The sequence below is a fragment of the Lathyrus oleraceus genome, chromosome 6, assembly GCF_024323335.1.
Source record: "Lathyrus oleraceus cultivar Zhongwan6 chromosome 6, CAAS_Psat_ZW6_1.0, whole genome shotgun sequence".
Taxonomy (NCBI): domain Eukaryota; kingdom Viridiplantae; phylum Streptophyta; class Magnoliopsida; order Fabales; family Fabaceae; genus Lathyrus; species Lathyrus oleraceus.
The window spans coordinates 264,029,441-264,056,705 of NC_066584.1; the positions used below are offsets into that span (position 1 = coordinate 264,029,441).

Consider the following 27,265-nt stretch of genomic DNA (forward strand, 5'->3'; position numbering starts at 1 on the left):
ATCGTAGGGTAACAACAAAGTTTCTACTCTCTTCTTGACCCAATCAGTGTAATCGGGCATGGCTATGGCAAACTTCTTCCCTAAGACGGATCCATCCTTCACACCAATAGACTTCCAAGCTCTTCCGATCTCCCCCAACCTGACAGGGTCACTCTGCTTCTCAAAATATACGCTCTCAGCTATCTCAGCTTCAAGTGGTCTTCCCCTCATCACAAACCCCAACTGGCGAAGAGAAAGGACCGGGTTGTAATTGATGCAACCTCTGGTCCCTACGAGTGGCACATTACGGAATCCTCCACAGCTCATAATGACGTTACGCACATCCATCCGGTACGATTGCCACCTGATATCATAGGAGGTAAGAGACATAACCCTCTGAGTCCACTTCAGGGTGCTCTGGGTATCCACAAATGGTCCACTAGCTGGCAGAAGAGACATGAACCATTTGAATAGGAGAGGTAGACAGCACCTGATGGCCCCACCCTTACCATGCCTACTGTGAATAGCATAGTAAGTGTCAGCTAATAGAGTAGGAACTGGATTTCTTCCAATGAAAATACTGACTGCAGCATAGTCAACAAAATTGGGCATACTCGGAAACAAGACGATCCCATATATCATGACGGCCAACTGAGCATGAAAGGCTTCCCAACTCCCCTTCTCTGCTTCTTCTCTAGCTACCCTCAACAGAAATTTCAAAGGCAATCCTACAACATCCCCACTGGACTTCCAACTATCACTGACTTCCTTGATACCCAAGTGGAGAGCTCTGGCAATCAATCTAAAGTCAACCTCCTTTGGGACGTCTAAGAAGGGAGTCTGGTGCTGAACTGGGATACTCAACATGATAGAATACTCCTCGAGAGTCGGTGCTAACTGGTAATCCTGGAAAGTGAAGCATCTGAGCTCTGGATCATAAAACTGTAGTAGCGTCTGCAGAGGCACTGGATCTACTACCGTCTTCAATACTGTCAAGATGTCTCCATACCGCCCAACAAAACTCTTCAATCGGTCGTCTGTCACAAAGCTACCCAACTCAATCAGTGAAGTCAGCGGCTCACGGTGGAAACTGTAGGAACAGGTCTTTCGCTTTGGCTCTGGGACTGTTGCCATCTCTATCAGTGAACAAGCTCCGGAATGTACCTGAGAAATGATATGCATGCAGGGATTAGTTTTTTTTTCTTTTTTTTTCTTTTGATTTTTTTTTTTTATATATATTTTTTTCAATGCGTTTCTTTTGAAAAATAAATATGCTATGATGCACATTATGCAGACACGGCTGGCTGGTTGTGCAATCTCTGATCACTAGGTCGAAGCTTCAGTCAAAATTTGAACATAAATCCCACTTAAGGTTAACTGAACACTGTCTGAACACAAAGTCACCATCAGAACCAAGTCACCAACAGAACCGAGTCACCAACGGTACCTGTAATGAATAACCCTTCCCCACTCACGGGTGTAGTCTAGGCCAGGGTAAAGCTTGAGAGAAACGCAGCATAAATAACCTTTCGCAGAATACTGTCATATACACACCCGAAGTATGTAACGACAGCATCCCACCAGGGTCTGAACTGCTCGTGATATCAATGTTCCGCTAAGTGGCGCCATACCACCCGCTTCCCATGAATCACTCTATTCCTAGGTATCCTAGATTGCACTCATGGTCTGGGTATTGGACCTTTTACCTCAACTGACTCTTCCCCCCACACAGAGAGAAACAAACAACCAGCCAGGTGAACGGATGAATAAATGCAAACATTAGTGCAAACATAAATGCAAACAATAGACAATGAATGCAAACAGTGAATAATGAATGCAATAAATAAACACAGCACAAAGCAACCAAAACCCTAACCTAGAGAGCGCTAGGAGAGACTCGCTCAGGGAAGATGGACCAGCACAGGTCAACTTCTCTATGTCCCCAGCAGAGTCGCCAGCTGTCGCATCGCGCGAAAAACCGGCGGGAAAAGAAAGAACAACAGAGCCGCCACCGTGCGTTATTTATCCCAGAAGAGGGAAAGGAAACGCTCAGAGTAAACCTGGAAAAGAACATGGTCTCGCGACCAAAGAGTATGGGTTCGGGAGTCGGTTATGCGAAGGGAAGGTATTAGCACCCCTACGCATCCGTAGTACTCTACGGGATCCACGCACACTAGAAAGGAAATTGGTTGCTAAACACTGCTCAAATATTCACACACACTGGCTGAAAGAAACGAAAGAGACTGACTGAAACTGGACTCGGCAGGATGTCGCATCCTGGGCCTACTTAGTCTATCAGGCATAGACATCAGAGTCAAAGTAGTTCGGACTAGGGAAACGACACATGCTCGCTAGGGTATCGCATCCTATGCATACGTATCTTCTCGGACGAGAGAAGAATCAGAGCATTCGTAGCTCGGCTGACACGCACACAAACAAACAAACACAGGCAAACATGGAGCCCGACTGCCAATCACTGGACTTATGTCAGCATCCGAACCTAGACACACGCAAAGAGGCAAACGTGGAGCCCAAATGCCAATCACTGGACTTACATTGACATCCGAACCTAAACAACACAACAGATAGATAGGGAGTCGGGGACTCAGCCTATAACTGTCAAACACACACAAACAAGACAGACAGCAAATGCTAAGGAGTCACGGACTCGAGCCTAGCAAAGGTCAGACAACACACACAAAAGAAAGAAAAGGCGCCCGGAGAGATCAGCTCAATCTCCTGCCTACATACTTCATCTGGTGTGAAGATCAGGGCGATGTAGTTCCCCTACGCAGGGATAAAGGACTAGCCTAACCAGATAACAGAGGGATACACAACTCTAGGGAGACTACGACTCGAGCCTAGAGGTCGTCATGCAAAATCAACCCTAAGTTAAGGTTTCTAGCTAAATGGCACAAGGGCCAACCTATCCTAAGTATGGCTCACACAGGGAGCAAGCCACACACACTTAACTTGCACAGGAAGCAAGCCAAGCAAAACCTAACTTGCACAGGAAGCAAGTCTAAACTAATCCTAACTTGCACAGGAAGCAAGTCAAACTATCCTAACTTGCACAGGAAGCAAGTCAAACAATCCTAACTTGCACAGGAAGCAAGTCAAACAATCCTACAAGCACAGATAGCACACGCTATACACAAACAAGTGGCTCAAACAAGGGTTAGGTTTTAGTCAAGGGGTCATATCAACCTCAACAAACAAACCTCTGGAATGGGGTGAATGTGCTCTTAACCTTGCCATTGAGAGACTAAGGTGAAGCAGATGAAAGGATGAAGTGAGGATGAGACCTCACAGCTCTTATCCCTGGCCTGGGAGAGCTCAAGACAAGAATGTGTGGGTTCAGAAAGTGGGAACCCTTCTACACATTAAAACTGACTCAACTGTACAGTTGTACAAGATCTTGGGTTTGTATCTGCAATGCATCAACACAGTGGTGTGAGCAAGGCAGATGACACACTGAATAGTGGGGGATAGATTGCATATCCCTACCTTCCACCAATTGCCTCTTCACTTAGGAGGACTTTGACTCTATGCAAGGACAAAGTTAAACATCCACAAACATTGCCTCTTAAGGAGGACTTCAGACAGTTGCCTGGCCAAGTAACAGGCCAGGTCTTCCAGACTACATGAAGACTAGAAGCATACCTCAATGCAAATTGCTTATACAAGCAAAGCAAAGCAAAAAGTTCACAAGGAACTAAGCAACTAAAGCACCTGAAACAGTCAAGCAGATGTTAGTATGCAACTTCAAACAAAACAAACAGAAACAGAAACCAACAGTCAATTGGAGGCACATGGATGTGCAAGGCACAAGGCTTATGGCATGTGAGCCAAGCCACCTACAAAACAAACAAGGTTAGACAATGATATTTGAGCAAGCTCAATCAAAAAGAATTGGTCACAATGGCCATTTGTTGGTCAACCTGAAATCACAAGCTCAAAGGTGAGTATCAGGACCACTAGGACAAGCCTAGGGTCAAAAATGAATGAGAAAGTCCAAACAGCAAGGGGTAAGTATCCAAAATCATGTTCAAACAATTAGGAAACAAAACCAATTGGGTTCACACTCATATCAATCACTATCATCATTTCATGAACCATTTAGGTCAAAGCATGGCATTCAGAAGCTCATAGAAGTCAACAGCAAGACTTGCATCAAAAGCAATCTAAACATTTTCCAAAAATCATCAAATAAATCATGACCAATCCTAACACATAGCATGGTATGCATGTCAAATTTCATCTCATTTGGACAAGTGGAAGGCAGTCAATGAAAATCAGAAAGTCAAAGCAATTTTGAACATACTCAAAGAAGTCAACCAAACATGTATCAACTTAGAAAAATCATAAGTCAAGAATGGTGTATGATAAATGAATGGGACCAAAACCATGGTAAAGATGAGGATGTCTAGTTATCTCATGCAAAATTTCATGTCCATCTAATAAAGTATGAGAATTTCACAAATGAAGTGGGAACATGTGTCACACAAAGTCAACAATTGACTAGGCAGGGGATAAAATCTCAAACAATTAGGAAAATGGTTCAAATAAATCCAAGAAAATTCACAAGTCAACTAGACATACAAGAGTAGGCTCATGCAAAATTTCAATCCATTTAGAGGTCAAGAAGCATGGTAATGAAAATCATGAAGTTGGACATCAATGGTGTGACACAAATTGTCACACCCTAATTCAAAAAATCATATCTCACAAACTACAAATGATAAATTCACAAACTCTACACCAAAATCACCATGAGTGTGTCTAGTTTAAGAACAAAAAATTTGGGAGCCATTGGATACATTCTCATCATTTCACAATTGATTTGGCAAAGTGTACAAAATTTGGTCACATGTCACAAACCCTAGCACCATTTAAAATTCGACCATGAAAAAATTCTGGAAAATATATGACAAAAAACTAGAGATCAAGATGGACACAACACAAAAAATCCCATTAAATTTGGATTAAAAATGAACAAGTTATGATTTTTGTAAGTTTGAGTGATTAAATGAAATAAAAATTGAAAATTAAATGGATTAATGGAATAAATAAAGAAACAATGGGGGGGGTCAACGCCCCGGTCAACGCGCCCAGTAGCAGCGCTCCTTTTTAAATATATATTTTAGAAGGCATTTAATAATTGAATTGGCATCGCGCCCCAGTGGTAAAACACTTGGTATTTGAAGCAGGGGTCTGGGGTTTGAATCCCCCTCGCCCCAGGCCTTTTGGAATTTAATTTAGAAACAAGGAAAGGCAATTGCTACAATGCAGAAAACACATTACAGTATAGAAAAAAAAAGCACTTACAGTAGCAGCAGCATCATACAGTAGCAGAAAAAAAATGAATTGAAATTTTTTTTTGTTCCAAATCCAAGAATAAACATATCAATGTGTACATCTAAGCATATACATCAATAATCTAAAATTATTTTTCATCAATTTAGTTCAAAACGGAAGAAACAAACAAAAACAACTTTGACCATCAAACTTAAAATCCACTTTTCTCTCTTGATACCTAACCATTTGTCTCGATTCAAAGCCCATCATGTTTATGGTGAAGAGATCTATAAAATGTATTACATGATTTTGGAAAAGGTTGAGGTCGAAAACTCACCTAATTTGTGGGACAGTCGTGATGTAGCTGTTGTTTTGTTACAATTAGCCAAAACAGTTGCTCAGCAAGTGTCCAGGAGGTGAATGGTGGAGTTGGCTTGGTTCATGGATGCTGGAAAATGCTCAAACCATGGACTGTCATGGATGATATTTGAAAAGAGCAGTCCGACAACAGCCCTCCCGGTTGGAGAATGGCAGCTGAAATGCACTTATAAAGATGCTTGAATGATGTAGCAATACTAACCAGGTCGTGGCCTTTGAGGTTTTTTGGAAGAGCTTGGAAAAATGCAGGCAAGATAATGTTTTTTGAGAGAGTGAAGTTCTGTGTTTTTCAGCTGCTAATAAGGTTTACCAAGACAGAAAATGATGGAAAATATTGTATTGATCAAGGCCAGGTTTTGTTCCTTTTGGAAGTTTTTTGACTGCTTTTGGAAAATGGCCAAAATGTGGTTTTGAGCATGAGTGAATTTCTGTTGTGTATGGTTGCCTCTAGTGTGTGCCATGGACAGAAAAAATGATCATAAATCTTCTGTTGAGAGGTACAAGGCATGGCTCATGAAGGTATGGATAGGTATGGTTGCAAAGTGTACTTTTTCTCCAAAATCAAGCAAGCAAGCATGGCCTTTTTTTTACTGGTTTTTTAGGCTGCAAATGAGGCTTCAAATGACAGCAAATGATGCATAATGCTGCTGTCCTTTTGAGGTACATGGCATGGTATGAAGTAGCATGGTTTAGCATGATGAAAAGTGTCCTTTTTTGCAAATTCCAAGCAACTAAGCAATGATTCACATGTGCTGCATAATTTGAGCTTGCAAACACACTTAAAATGATATTTATGAGCTGTTCCAAATGGCCAAATGTTGAAAAAATGTTTAAATCAAAAAGTCAACTCTTGGTCAAACTTGCATTTAAATGAAAAAGGTCAAAATATGCCATTTTGATTGGTGAAGTTTTGGCTCATGAAACTTATATTTTTGGAAAGAGGGGATCAAATGTGACTTGTAGGAAAAAACCCCACCAAAATTGGCCAAACGGTTTGGGAGATATGCCCCTTTGAAGTTCAAGATTTTCTGAAATCGATTCGATCATAACTTGCCAACCACACATGGGAATTGAGAGTTCTAGGACTTTTTGGAAATGGGAGAACAAGATCTTCAACTTTAATGTTGGGCAAAAATTCATTTGAGGCTTGTATCACAATGTAAGTTTGAGGATCAAGACTTTCCATTTATGGCAGGTTTCAGTTACAGGCCCAGTTTCCATTTTGGGAAATTCATGATCTGGCTTCAAATTCTTCCATGATGGTGTTTGGCATGATGTATGATGACTATTTGGACATGAATGAACTCTCACAAACCAATTCCAATCATCCAATCACTGATTAAATGGACAGTTGACCAACAGTTGACTTTTAGGGTTTCTGACTGATTATGCATTGACTGATGACTTCCAAACCCTAATTCCTTGAGGACTTGACTTCAAATGATGTCCCAAGTTGTATGAACTCTTGATTATTGACCATGGTGCCCAAATTCCACAAGAATGACCACCATCCATTGCCTTGACTGACAGTTGACTTTTTTTAGGGTTTTTGACTGTCTGTGCATGAACTGATGACCTCTGAGCCTTCAATCCTTGACCAAAATACTTCAAATGGATCCCCAAGTCATGTGAACTTGTTGGGCAAACCCCAAGGCCTTGATTCAATGAGAAATTCCTTTGCTTGCTTGGTTGACTGATCAGGAGATTAGTTTGACCTAATTCTTGATTGCTTGCACTTGAGGCAACTGGGAACAATGCAAATGCTATGCAATGGATCATGATATGCTATGACCTAATATGAAAATGTATGTATAATGGTAGGTGCAAATTTGAGGTGCTACATCAGTCTAGCGCGAAGAGTTCTTTCTGGATCTGCGTCAAAAGAAAAATTCGCTGAGGCCTTACCTCGCATAAACAAGTTAGACAAAGATTAGAATTGAATAACAAAATTGTCACAGATAAAATTTTGGTTGACGAGCAACAAAATTTCGATAGAATAGAAATTAAAATATGTATTTTGGCAATCCCCGGCAACGGCGCCAAAAACTTGATCGAAAAAATAGCAAGTGTACTATTTTTACCGATGTAGTAATAAGGAGTTTTATCTCCAAGTATCGATCTCAAGGATTGCGTAGGAAATACTTATTTTACTTTGGTTCTATCAGAACAAAAAGATAATGGTTTGGTTGTTTTGGAATTCTAACAATAAACACAACAGATAGTGAAATATAATTGATTAATATAAAATATGCTAGGGGAAGTGGTTGATTTAACCAGTTATGAATTCAGTCAAGATTTCCTTAATACATATGAAACATTCAATTACCTAACCTCGGAATGTTCTCCCTTAAGTCCTTAAGGAAGAAACTATTAAACTACCAATTCTTACTCAAATGTCCATTCAATTAATCATTGGTTTTAATCATAAATAATATCAAGGTTTGCGGTGGTTTACAAAAGTTACTAGTCCTAGATGATGCAATCATAAACCTAATTGTGTGAAAACCCTAACAATCACAATCCTATTATTGATAGTCATAAATCAATTTGTATTTGTCCGATACAAAAGCATAATAACATCACACAATTGAATTGAAATAAGTAACATAGCAATAAGGAAATCATTTGTTCAAATTCATAACATACAACCAAATCAGGACCACCCCCCTAACATAGGGGTTTTAGCCTCTCATAGTAGTAAACGTAATCATAGTATGAAAATTAGACATTACAAAGAACTAGGAGATTTGGATCTTCAATGGTCGGAACCCTTGAATCTCGCCGTCTTCGAATCCTCCCTAGTAGCTATCTTCTCAATGCCGTGTTTTCTTTCGTACGTCAAAAAATGTTTTCTCCTTCCCCTTCCAAGCCTTCTAATAGCTTCAGATGAATCTCCTCCAAGCAAAAGGTCTAAACTACCCTTAATGAGCAGAATAGGTTCACAAAGCAAAAGTTTAGGTTTCCAAGCCGCGCCAAACAACACGGGCCGTGTGTGTACACACGGGTGCCCGTGTGTGCTCTCCAAAATGATTATTTTCAGATTAAGTTACAGGGGCATCAACACGGGCCGTGTTCCTACACACGGGTGCCCGTGTTAACTCTCTGTTTTTCTGCCTGTCCAACAACACGGGCAGTGTTGTGGCACACGGGTGCCCGTGTTGAACTGCTGTATTTTCATATTTTTGCCTTTCTGAGTATCCCCAACTCCACTATTAGTGCTTTTAACCCTGTGCAACGGCCTGTAACAATAACATTACCAAAACGAAGCGTAAAAGAGACCTTTTTGACATAAACATGTAATAGAATGAAAGGCGATACCAAACTAATAAAACATGATAAATGACTCTGAAACAACTAGAAACAAACACAAATCTTACCAAAGTGATGAAAATACGTCGGATTAATGGTGGAAATTCAATGGAAATGGTGACCGATCAGAGATATTGCTTCATCAATATGAAGAGTCTCATTTCAGATTTTTTAGAGGTACTACTCTAAGTATCCTCAGAGAGTCTTAGATTCAATTAAGGTATCATTCCCCTTGTTCGGAATATCTTAATTCTATCATATAAGATGCTGCTTCGACTCGATACAGAGAATCTCATTTTTACTGTTTGAGATACTGCTTCATCAATATGAAGAGTCTCATTTCAGATTTTTTAGAGGTACTGCTCTAAGTATCATCAGAGAGTCTTAGATTCAATTAAGGTATCATTCCCCTTGTTCGGAATATCTTAATTCTATCATATAAGATGCTGCTTCGACTCGATACAGAGAATCTCATTTTTACTGTTTGAGATGCTGCTTCATCAATATGAAGAGTCTCATTTTAGATTCTTTTTAGAGATACTGCTCTAATATCCTCGGAGAGTCTTAGATTCAATTAAGGTATTTTTCCCTTGCTGGAATATCTTAATTCTATCATATAAGATGTTGTTTCGACCCGATATAGAGAATCTCATTTTTACTGTTTGAGATGCTGCTTCATCAATATGAAGAGTCTCATTTCAGATTTTTTAGAGATACTGCTCTAATATCCTCTGAGAGTCTTAGATTCAATTAAGGTATCTTTCCCTTACTGGAACATCTTAATTCTATCATATAAGATGCTGCTTCGACTCGATACAGAGAATCTCACTTTTACTGTTGAGATGCTGCTTCATCAATATGAAGAGTCTCATGCCAGATTTTCTTTATACTGCTCTAGCATCCTGAAAAATCTTGAGATTTAGCTAGGGATGTCATTCCATTACTAACATATCTCGACTATGACGTCCAAGATACTGTTCTGACGACTCCCAGAAAGTCTTGGCTGTTCCATTTTACTTTAGGATAACGTCTCTCACTATTTCTCACTGCAATTTTCTTCCTATATTTTCTTCCTTGCATTTCCAAGGACAAAATTTGGGTCTTTTCGTATTTAATTACCTTCCACTACGAATGTACGAAGACTATTGTCATCTTACCTTCTAGTTCAAGACAATGAAATAGGGGCAGCTGTCATACCCCAATTTTGTCCGGGCATATTTAAATTTTTGTAAAATCGATTTCATTTTTAATTTGCATCATATGCACAGCATGACATGCATTCCATCATGAATAATAACTAAAATATCAGTCAGAATAAATTTATTGAAAATATAGACAAACTGGTTAAATCATTTCTCAAGAACATGTGAAATCAGCGGGTAAAAAGTTTCAGAATTAAAATTACAGACACCAGTATTATTAATCTACCGTTCATGTAGTTTAACCTGGTGTGCTCGTTGTAATTTTCAGAAGTTGTTTCAGTTGCGTTTTGACCCGCCTGAGCCTTTTAACCGGTGCAAACTTATTTCAGAATTTGAAGAAACGCTGCATTTTTTCAATAAGTATATTTTGTGCTGATCATTTTAGTGTGTCTGATTTTATTTTTCGAGCAAATTCACATCCGACTTCTATTTATAATCGGTCACTATTTCTCTTGTTTTAATCATTCAACTAAAGTAATTAGAATTTATTAACTTAAAATATTGTTTAGAAATTTATGAAGACCACATTTTATTTAATAAGGATTAATTTCAAAAAAAATATAATAAGGTTGCACATTGAATTCTTTGTGATTGCCAACTAGTATTCTCCACTCCAACGGATATATAGTGACAGCTAGCATTGAGGGAAATAAGGAGGTCACTCATTACTGACCAACGGACGCTCTCTCGTTTACTCTCTCTTTCCAACGAATAAAACCAAAAAACGAAATTCAAAAGATCACTCACATCTCTCTCACCTTACACTCACTCATGTTTTATACCTCCCACTCATGTGTCCCTCATGCGGCCAAATCCCAACACACTACTCACTCATCAAAAAACTCCCCCCTCTCTCTCACACAGGCGTTACAAAAAGCAAGAGGAAAAATCAAAAAAATCCTCCACCAATCACCTCTCTTCTCTCTCCACTCTCTGATACTCTCTCTGTAAAAAGGAAAAAGAAGAAACACAACCATCATCGTCTTCTTTCAACCATTGTCGACCTTCACCACGCTAACCCCCTCCATTTGCATCCGACCTCCATCTTCCTCTTTAAATCCAACCGAAAACCATTCTTCCCATCCGCCGTGGAACACCACCTCAACACCGCGAAATCACGCACTCCTCCTTGCTCTTCTTCTTTCCGACAACCCCACAAACCAAAGCCTAACATCCGCACCACCACTCATAACCTAACAGCTTCGACAACCACCTAATCTGTCTCCTCACCCCTAATCGCCGTCCACACCGTCGAACAACAACATCACTACCGACGAGCTCCCTCCACGAAACCTCATCCACCGTAAACCCCCTTCCTTCGCCTCACAATAAACCATTGGTTGTCCGACGAAACACACAACCAAACAACAAGGAACCTTATCCACAGCCTTGACGGAATTGCCGAGACCGTTGCGTCTTACCGGAATGGAACTCCGACGCAACGACAATCGGCGACAGTAGAACCGCTTTTGTTGTGAGGTTGTGGATCGATGTACGGTGTGAGCTTGGCGGCGTGAGGATCTGATATGGAAATGCATGATGAATCGATTGCGAGAAGGTGAAGAAAACGAGACTGAAAGAGGGAAGGATTGGAGATTTTGAAGTTTTTTGAAGTAACTACAGAATCTCAGTACGGTAAATTTTCATAGCATTCTGAGTTGGTTAGAAGTTAGGTTGAAATTCACAATGAAATTCCTCTCAAATTTGATAGTTAGTTAGGATTTATCATCCAAATGAAATTGGAACTCATATCAAATATCTGAAATTCACTGTGAATCATTAAGTTGCATTTAGTTGGTTCTGTTTGCATGTGTTAGTAATTCTGGTAGACCTTTTTTTTAAATTGATGTTGATTCTGTTAACTTCTTTCTAATTCAATATGAATTATCTATTTGCCAATAATCTTAATTAGATGTTAGAGTTGTTAGTTGTGTTTGATCCCATCGAAATATGCTTGAAGTTTTTTTTCAATTCTGTTGAAGCTAGTTAATATTAGTTAAATGTTATACTCATAGGTTCTAAAGTTGGATAAACGTTAGATGTAATTTTGAAAAACTGCTATTTGACCTTGTAATGACAATAGACCATTCATTTGGTTTTGAAATGACATGATTTGCATGGTTCCGTTAATTATCGTTTACTAGTTTCTACTTATTTTGAGTTCACTTGCTGCTACTTCTGTTATAGACTTATGCTGCAAATATTGCCTCTGTTAATGACTACACATTATGCTTCTAATGTTAGCAACTATTGACAATCAATTATATTATATTCTTTTTTAAATCAAATTCTTTTTATTTATGGATTCGGCAATGTCATGCCGGTATACCACCAAAATTGTAATACATCAATTGTATACTTTCACCGCGTTTGGATTTTGCAAATATCATTAATCGTTGTTATCTCGCACAAACCGGTTTAAGCACATATTCCACTAAAAAATTGACAAGGGTCACTTATACTCTTTAATTATAATTGAAATTAATTATTAAACTTTGACTAGTTAAGTTGTTTTGGATTAATTAATTTTAATTAACTTAGTTATTTGATTTAATTCAATAATTTTGATAATTAATTTTAATTAGTTTAATTAATCAATTTAACCAAATTTTAATCGATTAATTTCGTCAATTATGCATTGATCGATTTCTTCCACTAGTACTTCACATCATTTCAAAACCATTTCATCATTGAGTCAAAACTATTTTAAAACCACTAAAATCACACAATTCTTGATTTAATATCGAGTCCATTTTCAAACACCCTTGTAAGTCGATCGCTTTTAAAGCATCGCCATCAACCTCACATAGCTTACTCTTGGGATTTCTTACAATGAGACCTATTCGATTTTTATCGAGTAGAAGAATAATACACTAAAATAAAATTCATTTCATTCAAAACACAAATTTAAAACCTCGATCCAATGTCGAGTATTTCTATCCAAATCAAATTAAAATACCCAATCACAATCAAACACCATTTCATTTGGAAATAAAAAGGGGGATGGCTTTGAGTCTTCAATTCCTCTCCTCGATTATTTGAATACGAGTTCTCTTACTCGGTTAGTCAAATAGTCGTCATTTCTATCCACCTAAGCACAATCAAATCGAATTCATACTCATATTAATGAAACGAAAAGGGAGATGACTTTGAGTTTTCAATTTTTCTCCTCGATTATTTGAATACAAGTTCTCTTACTTGGTTAGTCAAATAATTGTCGTTCCTCTACAAACTTCCAAACCCCGATTAAATCAAAACACTTTCATAACAATGAAATTAAAAAAGGGAGATGACTTTGAGTCTTCAACTTCTCTCCTCAATTGTTTGAATACGAGTTCTCTTACTCGGTCAGTCGAACAATTGTCATTTTCCACCAACTTATACCATAAGTCAAATCATTCTCAATCAAAACTATACGAAAATGGAGATGGTCTTGAGTTTTCAATTCCTCTTCTCAAATGCTTGGATATGAGTAGTTTTACTCAGCCATTCAAGTACTTGTCATTTATTCTAAAATACATCAATCATACATAAACCCATTTTCATAATCGCTCAGATGAAAAAGAAAGTGGTTCAAGAGTTTTCTATTCCCTTTTTCGAATATTAGGATACGAGTTGTCTTACTCGACTATCCGAGTATTCGTCATCCATTCAAAAACACCTTAACTATTATTAAATCCTTTTACAATTAAGGATGAAAAGGGAAATGGTCTAGAGCTTTCTATTCCTCTCCTCGACTATTAGGATACGAGTTGTCTTACTCGACTATCCGAGTAATCGTCATCCAACAAAATATCTTAACACATCAAATCTATCTTTTCCTTGCCCTCATGCGATTGGAATCGATCAAACCAAACATCCAACATATTAACCCAACTTGTCACCCCCGTGTAACCAAAACTCTTTTCAGAAAGAACATTGTTTAATCTTTTCTAATGCGCACAACAAACTAGTGCTTAAGCCTCCGTCGAGAGTAGACAAGCCAATGTTTAGCCTTTAGAACGCAATCTAAACAATTGTTCACTAAAAGACACCAACCAACCGTAGTTCCCCGAACTACGAATGCTCTGATTTTCTTATGACCATAAGGATACATAGGCAGGAGATTGATGTATCTTCGGGAGCACACTAATAAAAAACCTCCCTTTTCTCTTTCTGAGGTTCCCATCAATTTCTATTTTTATAACCCAGAGATAACAAACAAACATAAATTAACACTCGAAACACAAATTAGAATTAAAAGGTTCCCGTTGAGTACAACGGACGTAAGGGGTGCTAATACCTTTTCCTTACGTAATCCACTCCCGAACCCGAATATGGTTGCGATGACCATTATTCTATTTCCTAAAGGTTTTATCGATATTTTCCTATCCCTTCATTGGGATAAATAAAGTTCGGTGGCGACTCTGTTCGAATATAAATTTTTCCGCGACCATCGCGAGGAATCGTATTTTTCGAGATGCGACAGAGGCGTAAGTCTTTGTTTGTTTCACGTCGGATATGGATAAAGTATACTCGTTTCTGAAAATGTTTTTGAAGTCGCGCAAGGGAGAAATAAGTTTTATTTGTTGATTTTCTTTTAAATGGAGATAGTCATCCAAATAGGGAGCTCTATTGCAGTACACAAATGCCCGAAAAGGAAGAGGCATAAGCCCAATCACTCTTTTTTCATCCAAAAGTTAATATAAAAATGTGTAACGAATTAGTTCAAAGTTCATTAACGAAAGACGATTATTCACACATGGAGCTCTACTGTATTGCCCAAATAATCGGGAAAGATATAAGAGAAATGACTTACTTCAGATGATTATTGTATTTTAATATGGAAGTCGAATGTTTGAACATGAGGCTCTATAACAGTAGCATAACATTCGAGAAAGAGAAAGTCTAAACCTAATTAGATTCTTTCATTTTTATTGTGAAAAGTTTTTAAAAAGGGAACGAATTGACATTTGATCAAGTGTTTGAAGTTGATTTATAAAAAAAATCGGATTAATCGGGGGAGATGCTCGAGTTTACATTCAATTTGGGAAAAAGACTTGACGTTAAATTGAGTGTTTATTTTTGTTCTTTTCTGAAAAATGGTTGATTTTAATCTTTGAATTTATAATCAACTGACATAAGAAAAATAAATGAAAGCGGTAAACTTATTACACATCACGAAAATGAGGATACAAGTTATCGAATGAGAATGCAGTATAACAATTAACAAGCTTAATAAACAATGGTGAATAAATAAATAGAAAATCTCGTTGTAAGAAGCCCCAAGAGAATGCTAAGGGACCAGAAATAAATAATAAATTTGAACTATTGAACTTAGCATTATGTTAAGAAATCGTAAAGTGATTTATGTAGGAATCATCATATCTGAGGTCGATCTACAAAACTCTATGCGTTTAAGAAATTTCAGAAGTTATATTGAATTTTTCACTCTAAAATTACAATGCATATGTGAAAAACCCATGATTTAAGCGACATTTTTAAAGGTAAAAAGAAACAAAAACTAAAGTAAAGAATTTAGCGATTTGGTGAGCAATCGTAAAGCGATTCATGTATGAATCACCCTATCTGAGGCCGATCAACAAATCTTTATGCGTTTTAAGCAATTTCTGAAGTTAAATTGAATTTTTAACTCTGAAATTACAATGCATCCGTGAAAAACCGATTGGACAAATAAATCGAACTTCCTTTTTAACAATTTAAAATAGATTTGATTAAATGATAATAACAATAATATTAAATAAAAAAATAACAACAATAATAATCAATAATAATAATAATAATAATAATAATAATAATAATAATAGAAAACACAAGAGAGAGAAAAACGTAACAAGAAAGGTGTAAATGAGATGATGTGAGAGAGAGAAGAGATGAGCCAAGCCCAACCATCCAAAAAAAATCTAATTCAAAATTAAACACATATTAAAAACTAAATAATAAAAAAGAAAAAGTGAGAAGGAGGAAAAGAAGGAAAGAAAATATTCACCCCAAAGCCATGTGTCCCCTTTTCCATGGTTCTAAATTAATCAAATTTAAAAATAAAATAATGACAAGTGTTGTGTGGTGATTGGTTTTCATAAAAACTTAATTCAAATTTTTTTAACATCAAATTCTTAAGCTTACTAAATGAATTAAAAAATAAATAACACAAACTAAAATTAAAACGAAAAGGTAAATAATTATGAATAATTCTATCAATTATTTTGGCTAAAAATAGAAATAATCAGATAAATAATGAATAAAAATACGGCGTAAAAATGCCCGAAAATTAAACTGAATGCACCAAAATGATGAGTACGAAATAAACTTCTCAGAAACATACATATTTGATCCAATTTTGAAATAAAAAATGACCGGTTAAAAATTCTCAAACTGATCTGAATGCAATAAAAAAAGTAGTCGAAAAAATAAAACGAGAACACCAGATTAAACTACATGAACTGTAGATTAAGAATACTAACGTCTGCAGGTTCAATTTTTGAAATTTTTTTGCCCGCTGATTCGACGTACATTTGAAAATTAATTCAACTAGTATGTTCTATAGGTCCAAGAATTTATTTCGAGCGACATTCTAAACAAATATGTGGAATGGAATGCATGTTGTGATGAACAAAACCATAATTGCCTTGTGAATGCATTGAAGTACTCATTGAATAATTGTGAATAGATAGTAAGATGCAAAGAAATCACTCTTGGACCATTTGCTTCTAATTCTGAATTATAATCAAAACCCTACAAAGATCCAGATGACGATAATACTCTTGATTGTCATCCTCTGAACCTCTGAAACAAGATGAAATGGAATGAACAATGTACTGAGATTGAGAAATAAATTCTTTTGACTTCTTAATCAATAGATGACTGAATGAAATGCCATCAAGATCAGAGAAAATGTCAGAAATCCTGAATTTTCATCTAAACCCTAATGAATGCCTTTTGACTAAAAGAATGCATGATAAAATGAAGCGGTTATGCTATGCTGAAGCAAGTAAAACACTTAGGGTAAAATTTAGGGTATGGCACATCCATCTCAACACCATTTTCATATTTTGAGATTTTAAATCTTAGAACCATTAGATTTTCAACAGAATTGCTATGTTCAATTCCAAATCTTCTCAACACTTCTGTCACATACTTCATTTGACTGATGAGTATACTGTCATCAAATTGAAATACCTCAATACCAAGAAAATACTTCATCTTACCCTAGTCTGACATATCAAATTCCTTCATCATGGACTCTTTGAATTCATACATCATTTTTTCATCATCTCTGATATAAATTAAATCATTAACGTATAAGCTAATGATCAAATATTTATCTTATTTGACTTTCTTAAACAAAGGTTTCTCACTATCCTCCTTCTCAAAACCTTCCTTTCTGAAGTATGATTCAATTTGACTAAACCATGCTCGCGGTGCCTGGTTGATTTTAATCTTTGAATTTATAATCAACTTACACTAGAAAAATAAATGAAAGCGGTAAACTTATTACACATCACGAAAATGAGTATACAATTTGTCGAATGGGGATACATTATAACAATTAACAAGCTTAATAAACAACGGTGAATAAATAAATAGAAAATCTCGTTGTAAGAAGCCCCAAAAGAAAGCCAAGGGACCGGAAATAAATAAAAAATTTGAACTATTGAATTTAGGATTATGTTAAGCAATCGTAAAGCGATTTATGTAGGAATCATCATATCTGAGGTCGGTCTACAAAACTCTATGAGTTTAAGAAATTTCTAACGTTATATTGAATTTTTAACTCCAAAATTATAATGCATCTGTGAAAAACCGATGATTTAAGCAACATTATTAAACGAAAAATTAAACTAAAGAATTTAGCGATATGTTGAGCAATCGTAAAACGATTCATGTATGAATCACCCTATCTGAGACCGATCAACAAAATATTATGTGTTTTAAGTAATTTCTGAAGTTAAATTGAATTTTTAACTCTGAAAATACAATGCATCCGTGAAAAACCGATTGGACAAATAAATCGAACTTTCTTTTTAACAAATTAAAATAGATTTGAGTAAATAATAATAACAATAATACTAAATAAAATAAATAACAACAATAATAATCAATAATAATTATTATTATTATTAGTAATAATAATAATAATAATATAATAATAATAATAATAATAATAATAATAATAATAATAGAAAACACAAGAAAGAGAAAAACCTAACAAGAAAGGTGTAAATGAGATGGTGTGTGTGAGAGAAGAGATGAGCCTAAGCCCAACCATCCAAAAAAAATCTAATTCAAAATTAAACCCATATTAAAAAATAAATAATAAAAAACAAAAAGTGGGAAGGAAGAAAAATGGGAAAGAAAATATTCACCCCAAAGCCACCCTTTTCCATGGTTCTAAATTAATCAAATTTAAAAATAAAATAATGACAAGTGTTGTGCGGTGATTGGTTTTCCATAAAAACTTAATTCAAAATTTTTTTTAGCATAAAATTCTTAATCTTACTAAATAAATTAAAAAATAAATAACACAAACTAAAATTGAAACGAAAATGTAAATAATTATGAATAATTCCATCGATTATTTTGGCTAAAAACAAAAATAATCAGATAAATAATGAATCAAAATAGGGCGCAAAAATGCCCGAAAATTAAACTGAATGCACCGAAATGACCTGTACGGAATAAACTTCTCGGGAACATACATGTTTTGATCCAATTTTGAAATAAAAAATGACCGGTTAAAAAAGCTCAAACTGATCAGAATGGAATAAAAAATGTAGTCGAAAAAATAAAACTACCACACTAGATTAAACTACGTGAATCGTCTGCAAGTTCAATTTTTGAAATTTTTTTGACCACTGATTCGACGTACATTTGAAGATTAATTCAACTAGTTTGTCTGTAGATCCAATAATTTATTTCGAGCGACATTCTAAACAAATATGTGGAATGGAATGCATGTTATGATGAACAAAACTACAAATGTCTTGTGAATGCATTGAAGTACTAGCTGAATAATTGTGAATAGATAGTTAGATGCAAAGAAATCACTCTTGGACCATTTGCTTCTAATTCTCAATCACAATCAAAACCCTACAAAGATCCAGATGACGATAATACTCTTGATTGTCATCCTCTAAACCTCTGAAACTAGATGAAATGGAATGAACGATGTACTGAGATTGAGAAATAAATTCTTGTAACTTCTTAATCAATAGATGACTGAATGAAATGTCATCAAGATCAGATAAAATGTCAGAAATCTTGACTTTTCATCTAAACTCTAATGAATGCTTTTTGGCTGAAAGAATGCATGATAAAATGAAACAACTATGTTATGTTGATACAAGTAAAAAACTTAGGATAAAATTTAGGGTATGACACATCCATCTCAACAAAATTTTCATCTTTTGAGATTTAAAATCCTAGAAACATTAGATTTTCAACATAATTGCTATGCTCAATTCCAAATCTTCTCAACACTTCTATCAAATACTTCATTTGACTGATGAGTATACCATTATCAAACTGAACTACCTCAATACCAATAAAATACCTCATCTTACCCAAGTCTGACATATCAAATTCCTTCATCATGGACTCTTTGAATTCATACATCATTTTTTCATCATCTCCGATATAAATTCAATCATCAACATACAAGCTAATGATCATATATTTATCTTATTTGACTTTCTTAAACAAAGTTTACTCACTATCCTCCTTCTCAAAGCCTTCCTTTGTGAAGTATGAGTCAGTTTGACTAAACCATTGTCGCAGTGCCTGTTTGAGTCCGTACAAAGCTTTGTTAAGTTTATATACCTTTTGCTCCTCATTCTTTATTTCATAACCCCTTGGCTGCTCCATGTACACACATTCTTATCTAACTTCCCATGAAGAAAGGTCGACTTCATGTCCAACTAAAACACACATCAACCTATTTGTGCAAAAAGTACCAAAATCATTCAAACTGTATCCATACGAACTACACGAGCATATACTTCTTCATAATAAACTATTTATTCCTGAGCAAACCCTTTGGCAACCAAGTGAGGCTTGTATTTTTCTACTTCTCCAAGCTTGTTCAACTTTGCTTTGTTTACCCATTTGACTCCTATTTTTTTTGTTGCTCTTTTCGGCAACTCCCTGAGATCCACATTCCATTCTTCTCAATTGATCTCATTTCTGCATACATGGTTGCCCTCCATTTCTCCTCATTCAATTCTTCGTCAAATGAAGTTGGATCAGAATGAACGACATGAGCAAACAAGCTAAAGTAAGTTTCTACCTCTTCCTCTTCATTGGAAAAACCATCACTAGGGAAATATTCATTCATCCCCCTAGGTGCTCTTCTATTTCAGGGTTCTATCATTGGAGAAACTACATTTTCTTCTTCATGATTATCAGTTTCATTTTCTGCATTTTCTTCTTCATTACCATCAGCTGCATTTTCTTCTTCATTGCCATTACTTGATTCCTCACTTTCGTCACTTTTCTCATTTTCCCATTCCAAGTCAAACATGTTATCTTTTTCAGAGGTTTCTCCCAAATCTATTTCCATCTTCTTCAAAAACGACATCCTGGCTGATAATAAGCCTCTTGAAGGTAGGATTATATAGTCGGTATGCCTTTGATTCTTCGCTTACACCAAAAAAGATACAACAACGTCTCTTATCTTCAAGCTTTATTTGGCATTTGGTAGATGAGCATATGTTATACAACTAAAGACTCTCTAGTTCCTAACTGAACGCTCTATCCCACACCAAGCTTCCTCTGGCATCATTTCCTTCACCAATGATGTTTGAATTCTATTAAGTGAAGGAAAATTGCGATCCAAAACGCAGCGGAAATGAAAAATTCTCCTTTAGTGATCCTTACGAATGGTCATGATCAGTGATATAAATCGTTACCTCTTATGGCGATTGAAACCTTTGATGCAGATCTAAGGAGTGATCACGAACTTTGAATGGTGACAACGCCTCTACTCAATCCACATGAACAGATTCCTTCAGTCTTAGTGCTAGCTGCTACGAATGAAGGCTTTAAGTGTGTGTGTGTGTGTGTGTGTGTGTGAGAGAGAGAGAGAGAGAGATGAAATTTCATCTAGTGAAATGCTTATACACAAGGGTTCTATTTATAGAACCACTTGTGTAGACTACAAGCTAAAAAGCCAACTTAAGTGTTTGTGGCCCATATATTATGGTATGCCAAAAATCACTTAAGCACGTGGTACCTTACCATATTTTGTATTCTACTTAAGTGCGTCATACCTTACGATGTTCTATGATTCACTTAAGTCCATTGTACCTTACGGTGTTTCTTAATTACTCTATCTCTCATCAATCCGACCTTTTGTGTGTGACCCTGTAGGTTTTCGCGACATTGTCAATTATATTAAATCACGTATTTAACATAATAAACAATGAGCGGTATCTAGCAACACATCACTGTTATCCAAGGCACAAAAATGTCATGTGATCTGACAAATCCCTTTTTTGTGATAATACATGTGTGTACAATTACCCTTTTGCCCTTATGTTTATATTGAACACGAGGCATAGACCGTGTCATCCTTGTTCAGTTCAATATTGGGCCCTTAGACATTTATCCTATTACGCATGATGAGAAAATTCTGTCTAGGTCACTCATGTCCCTTAGCATGCTTCGTGGAGTACCCATCAACTGTCTTTATGGTCATCCAGTTACAAACAACGTTTGATCAGCAACAAAGCACTCGACTCTACATCTAGGATCCATAGTGGTTTCAGGTCGTAGGGTGGTATACACCACTATTACCATGAGAATAACTTATGACACTTTGCATAACATTTTATATAGTATTCTCATAGCGGGTCAATCCAGTATAAATATTACTCCTAATATTCATACCTATGTTTAAGACTTGATAACTCCTTATCCATGATCCATGAGATGTGGTCATCAGTCTATATACAAAATAGTCTTAATTCTTTAATGTTATCCCACTTCACAACAAAGCTCGACTATAGATACTTTAAGAACAATGTCCTTATGTTTAAATGGATCTCATGATTAAGTCACACTTGATACATTAAACAGACTAGCTATTCTAGGGAATTTATTAAACAAACATAATAAAGAAAAAGTCTTTTATTATTAATAAATAATTTAATACAAGTACCAAAAGTATTGGCCTCTAGGGCTTACACCAACATTAAAAACATAGAATGCGCAGTTTATCGCCTCTGCCCAAAATTTTCTTGGAACATTTTTCTCAATCAATAAGCTCCTCACCATATTCATCACAGTTCTATTTTTCCACTCGGCAATTGCGTTCTGCTGCGGTGTATATGCAATAGTTAATTTCCCCTTGATCCCATTCATTTTACAATATTCCTTGAACTTATCTAATGTGAATTCACCTCCACGGTCTATTGTTAGACATTTAATGGACAAGCCTATTTTTTTTCAACAAGAGCTTTAAATAGCTTAAAGGTAGTGAATGCATCTGAGTTACAACCAAGAAAATACACTCATGCCTTCCTACTATAGTTATCAATTAAGCAAATAAAATACCTCTTGCTTCCCTAAAAAAATGGAGAAATTCGGATGCAAATATCAGCGTGAACCAGCTCCAACTTTTCCGATGTTATCCATGTACTTATCCTTGGGATTACATCTCGAAGTTGCTTCCCTTTCAAGCAATTAATGCACACAATTTCACCCTCATGAAAAGTTAGCAAGCCTCTCACCATGTTTTTTATTTGCAAAGTCTTCAACCATTTGCAGCTGAGATGACCAAATCTTTGGTGCCAAAGGTGAGCCACGTCTTCAGTAATTGCTTGGAAACACTCTTCATTTCTTTCCCTTTTGGTTGATTTAGTGCTTGAAAGCAACACACACATTTGATTTGCTGTCATGTTGGTTTGGAATACCAAACCCTTTGTGTAGTGATAAATCTGACACTCATTTGATTGCATTAGTACGATCAAACCCCTTTCTTGTAGTTGCCCAACACTGATAATAGACATCTCGTACAAGGTGATTTACTCCTTTTATTATCAATCGAAGACTTCCTTTTCCAGAAACGTTCAGACTTGCATAACTCCCCAATCTAACCACTTTGTTGAACCTTCTTCTAACTCACAAAAGAGTTAAGAATCACCACACATGTGATTGTTGCACCCATAGTCAATATACCACACAAAATCTCGATCGTCTCCAAGCGTGTCTACATACGCCACTAGCACCATCTCTTCTGATTCCTTCAAACCAATATAGTTTGCTTGACACTCGTATTGGAAGTGTCCAAGCTTATGACACTTACAACACTCAATTGTTTCCTTACTCCTCGGTTGGCTACCCCTGCGTATACCTTGTCCCCGACCTCCTTGGAAAGTAGATCTTCCTCGCCCTTTTCCACCATAGCTCTCTTCATGAATTACCTTCAAATCATGTTCATCTTCTCCACTTACTTTGAACTTTTGCTCATGAACGAGCAGAGAACTTTGCAAGGCATCCACAGATAGTTGATATATGTATTTGGTTTCCACAATGGAACAAACAATATAGTCCCACTTATTAGTGAGGGTTCTCAAAATCTTCTCAACGATATTGACATCATCCACATCTTCTCCATAATTCGTCATGTCGTTTGCAACCGTTATTACTCGACCAAAATGATTAATGATTGATTCACCCTGCCTCATTGCTAAGACCTAAAAGTCCCGAAGTAGACGATTGAGTTGAGCTCTCTTCACTCGAGCATTGCCTCGAAACTTCAACTTCATGGAATCCCATAGCTGGTTAGATGTCTCATGCGTGATCCTCTTCAGAATTAACTTGTCAAGCGACTAAAACAAGTAATTCTTAGCCTTCAAATCATTCAACTTCATCTCCTCCAGGTTCTTTATTTTCTATGTCGTCATTCCATTTTTACTCTTCGATAGCAACTTAATACTCCTTGGATCGAAGGAGATTCTCCATAACCATGCTTCAATGATCGTAGTCGCCGTTGAACTTCGGAAAGGATGTTGCTGTAAAGTTTTCTTCCGGACCCATCTCTCTTTTTAAATCTCTCAAGTCACAACTCTTAATACCATATTGTTAGATGTAAACGAACTCAAGAGAATCAAATAACAATAGTTCTGAAAATGACTTATTTATTCATTGTAAACGTGCAACAAATAAATAAAGGAAACATAAACAACTTATGGCCCTCGTACTAAGTAAAATTAAGGAAACATACTTGACTACAAAACTTGACTAAATCAATTAAATAATGCTAAAAACTAGGACACTAATTTGACTAAGCCTTATCAGATTTTATATCTCACTAAGAGTGGTCTTTCCGGTTTCATGCCAAAGGAACTTCAGATGGTGAGGAACTTAATAGAAGTTGCTATGAGTGGTTGCAATCTCACTGGATTCATGCCATTATCACTAGGAACATTTACTAATATATCAAAACTCACTTTAAGTAACAACCAAATTTCTGGCCACATTCCTTCTGAAATAGGCAAGTTAGTCAACCTTGAGGTACTAGCTCCAGATTCTAATAGCCTTTCTGGATCCATTCCTTGGGAAATATGCAATTTAGTCAACCTCGAGATACTAGCTCTTGATTCTAATAGCCTTTCTGGATCCATTCCTTGTGAAATTTTCAAGTTTCTTAACCTTGAGACACTAACTATTGGTAATAATAGTCTTTCTGGTTCCATTTCTAATTTCAGAGGAGTTAGAAAACTTATCTTTGTTGTACAAACTCTCGAAAAGTAACAATCATCTTTTCGGAGAAGTTCCTGTACAAATTGCATCACTGTGTGAACTAACTGCCTTGGAGCTCGCATCGAATAATTTAAGTGGGTTCATACCTGAAAAGCTTGGAAGGTTGTCTAAGTTATTGCAGTTGAATTTGAGCCAAAATAAATTTGAAGGAAACATTCCTGCTGATTTTGGCCAGTTGAAAGTTATTGAAAATATTGATCTTAGCAGGAACTTTTTAATGGAACAAGTTTGGACAGTTGAAATCCTTAGAAACATTGAATATCTCACATAATAATCTTTCTGGTACCATTCCCCTTACCAAAGGTGAGATGTTAAGCTTGACAAATGCTGATATATCACACGATCAACTCGAGGGGCCGATTCCAAGCATTCCATCCTTTCAAAAAGCTTTGATTGAAGCACTCAAAAATAACAAAGGTTTGTGTGGTAATGTCTCTGGCTTCTTTGTGGCAACAACCTTCTCAAAGTGTTATTGACCTTACACTTGATAATGTGCCATGGATAGATAAGTTGGACCAACGTCTCCCAAATCCCAGAAACAATGTTCGAGTGAACGAGTGGCTTTGATGATAAGGGTAGCAATTGCTTGCTTAACTGAAATCCCAAATTCTCGACCTACCATGGAGCAAATTTGCAAGAAGCTTATAACCTCATATAATCATCTTCACTAATTTAGAACTATAAGACTATTTTAGTTGTATTGTAACTCATTATGATTTTGTAATTTTTAGTTGTATTATCAAAATGTATGCCCAAACAAAATGTGATTATAATTTATAGTTTAAAGTATATTTTCAATATCATTATAATTTACAAATAAACTCTAGTAAAGTTATTAAAAGGGTTAAATAAGTTTTTGATCCCTTTAAATATAGTCAATTTTACTTTTAATCGTTTTTAAAGAATGATTCTCCTAATACTTTCCATCCACACTTTTGATTCCTATTAGTAACGGCGGTTATCAGAAGCTGATGTGGCATTATACCATGTGATTTTCTTTTATTGGACATATACATGGCCGTCCCAGCGTGACAAGATCCTGATCTAGAATAATAAAGTCAATATTATTCATTAACTCAAAAAAGATGGTAACTAAGGGTAGCTAAAATCGTACCTAATCTATAGCAATGGCCGTCGTTCGGCATAATAATACCAATAACAAAAGCATTCCAATAGTACAGGAAGTCCAATAGTATCAGCGACAAAACTACAAGCCAAAACCAATGTCAATGTGATACGGACACTAAGCACAACACTGGCAATTGTTGTCATACCTGAGGCGTGACCGAGATGTTGTGTTTCTGAAACCGATGGTAACAGCCAAGGTCAGGACTCAGGAGCATCAATAACCAAATGATCTCAGGATTTATTTTACCGTGAATTTTGGATGATGTGTGAAACACTTTTAACTCTTTGGGAACCAGTTTAATCCAATGGCACTGATACAAAATAGCCATGTGATAACTATCGGTGCGAACAAGAAGCCGACCCTATGTGTGCCATAATGTTGAAGCGCAATCAAGCCTACCAATATGATGCATGCAACTGGAGCTTCTACGTCTGTAAAGTAACAAGTTTCAAAAGCATCGTCAGTGAGGAATGTGCCAAATCATTCAAATAAAATAGTGGTATCAAAATTAGAATTGAAATAAGAGTAAAAAAAGACTAAAGGACAAATAAAATGTTAAGCATACATGCATTAAACTCAGAGTATAGGACTCCATCACATGTGTAAATGCGAACATGCATTAAACAAAATGTTACTACAGATTAACTACGAATTTAGCTACCGATTAGCTACGATTTTTTTTGGATTCATAAATAATATTGACTTTAATCATGTGGTATGCCATGTCGGCACTGCCATGTGTATGTCCAGTTAAAAAAAACTTTCATGTGGCATGTCACGTCAACTTCTATTAACGGTCGTTAGCAGGCCAAGGGACCAAAAGTGTGGATGAAAAATATTAGAAAAATATTTTTTGAAGAAATTTTTTAGAGGGACTAAAAGTGAAATTGACCGTATTTAGAAGGACTAAAAACTTATTTAACGCAATAAAAAATTATATGTATAACTTTTGAAGAAGACGCGGGAGAAAAACATATGCAATTAGGATTTTGAGTGAAAAAAGGATTATCAAGTTAAATTAAGTGGTCGTTAATGAAAGGAATTTATTCAGTCTAAATTTTTTAAAGGATATTTAAGTAATTTTTTTAATTATTAACGGATACGTATACCCTCGGGTACAAGTACCATCAAATATTTATTTGTGCCCATAAGGAAACATGTGATTAAATATCTGTTTATTTTACATGTGTGCCCGTGGCGGGTTTTA

General features: G+C 36.1%; 2 protein-coding genes across 2 annotated transcripts; one reads left to right on the forward strand and one right to left on the reverse strand.

Annotated features, from left to right (window-relative positions):
* Positions 1-23,296: 23,296 nt before the first annotated feature.
* On the reverse strand, positions 23,297-23,851 carry LOC127095076 (uncharacterized). Its single transcript, XM_051033819.1, has one exon. The coding sequence runs from the start codon at positions 23,849-23,851 to the stop codon at positions 23,297-23,299; it is 555 nt and encodes a 184-aa protein (XP_050889776.1).
* Positions 23,852-24,500: 649 nt separating this feature from the next.
* On the forward strand, positions 24,501-24,920 carry LOC127095077 (leucine-rich repeat protein 1-like). Its single transcript, XM_051033820.1, has one exon. The coding sequence runs from the start codon at positions 24,501-24,503 to the stop codon at positions 24,918-24,920; it is 420 nt and encodes a 139-aa protein (XP_050889777.1).
* The last annotated feature ends 2,345 nt before the right edge of the window (positions 24,921-27,265 follow it).

What these genes read in the sequence shown, in the direction of transcription:
- LOC127095077 (XM_051033820.1), top strand. Translation starts at nt 24,501, where the DNA reads ATGCCAAAGGAACTTCAGATGGTGAGGAACTTAATAGAAGTTGCTATG.
- LOC127095076 (XM_051033819.1), bottom strand. Translation starts at nt 23,851, where the DNA reads ATGAGGCAGGGTGAATCAATCATTAATCATTTTGGTCGAGTAATAACG.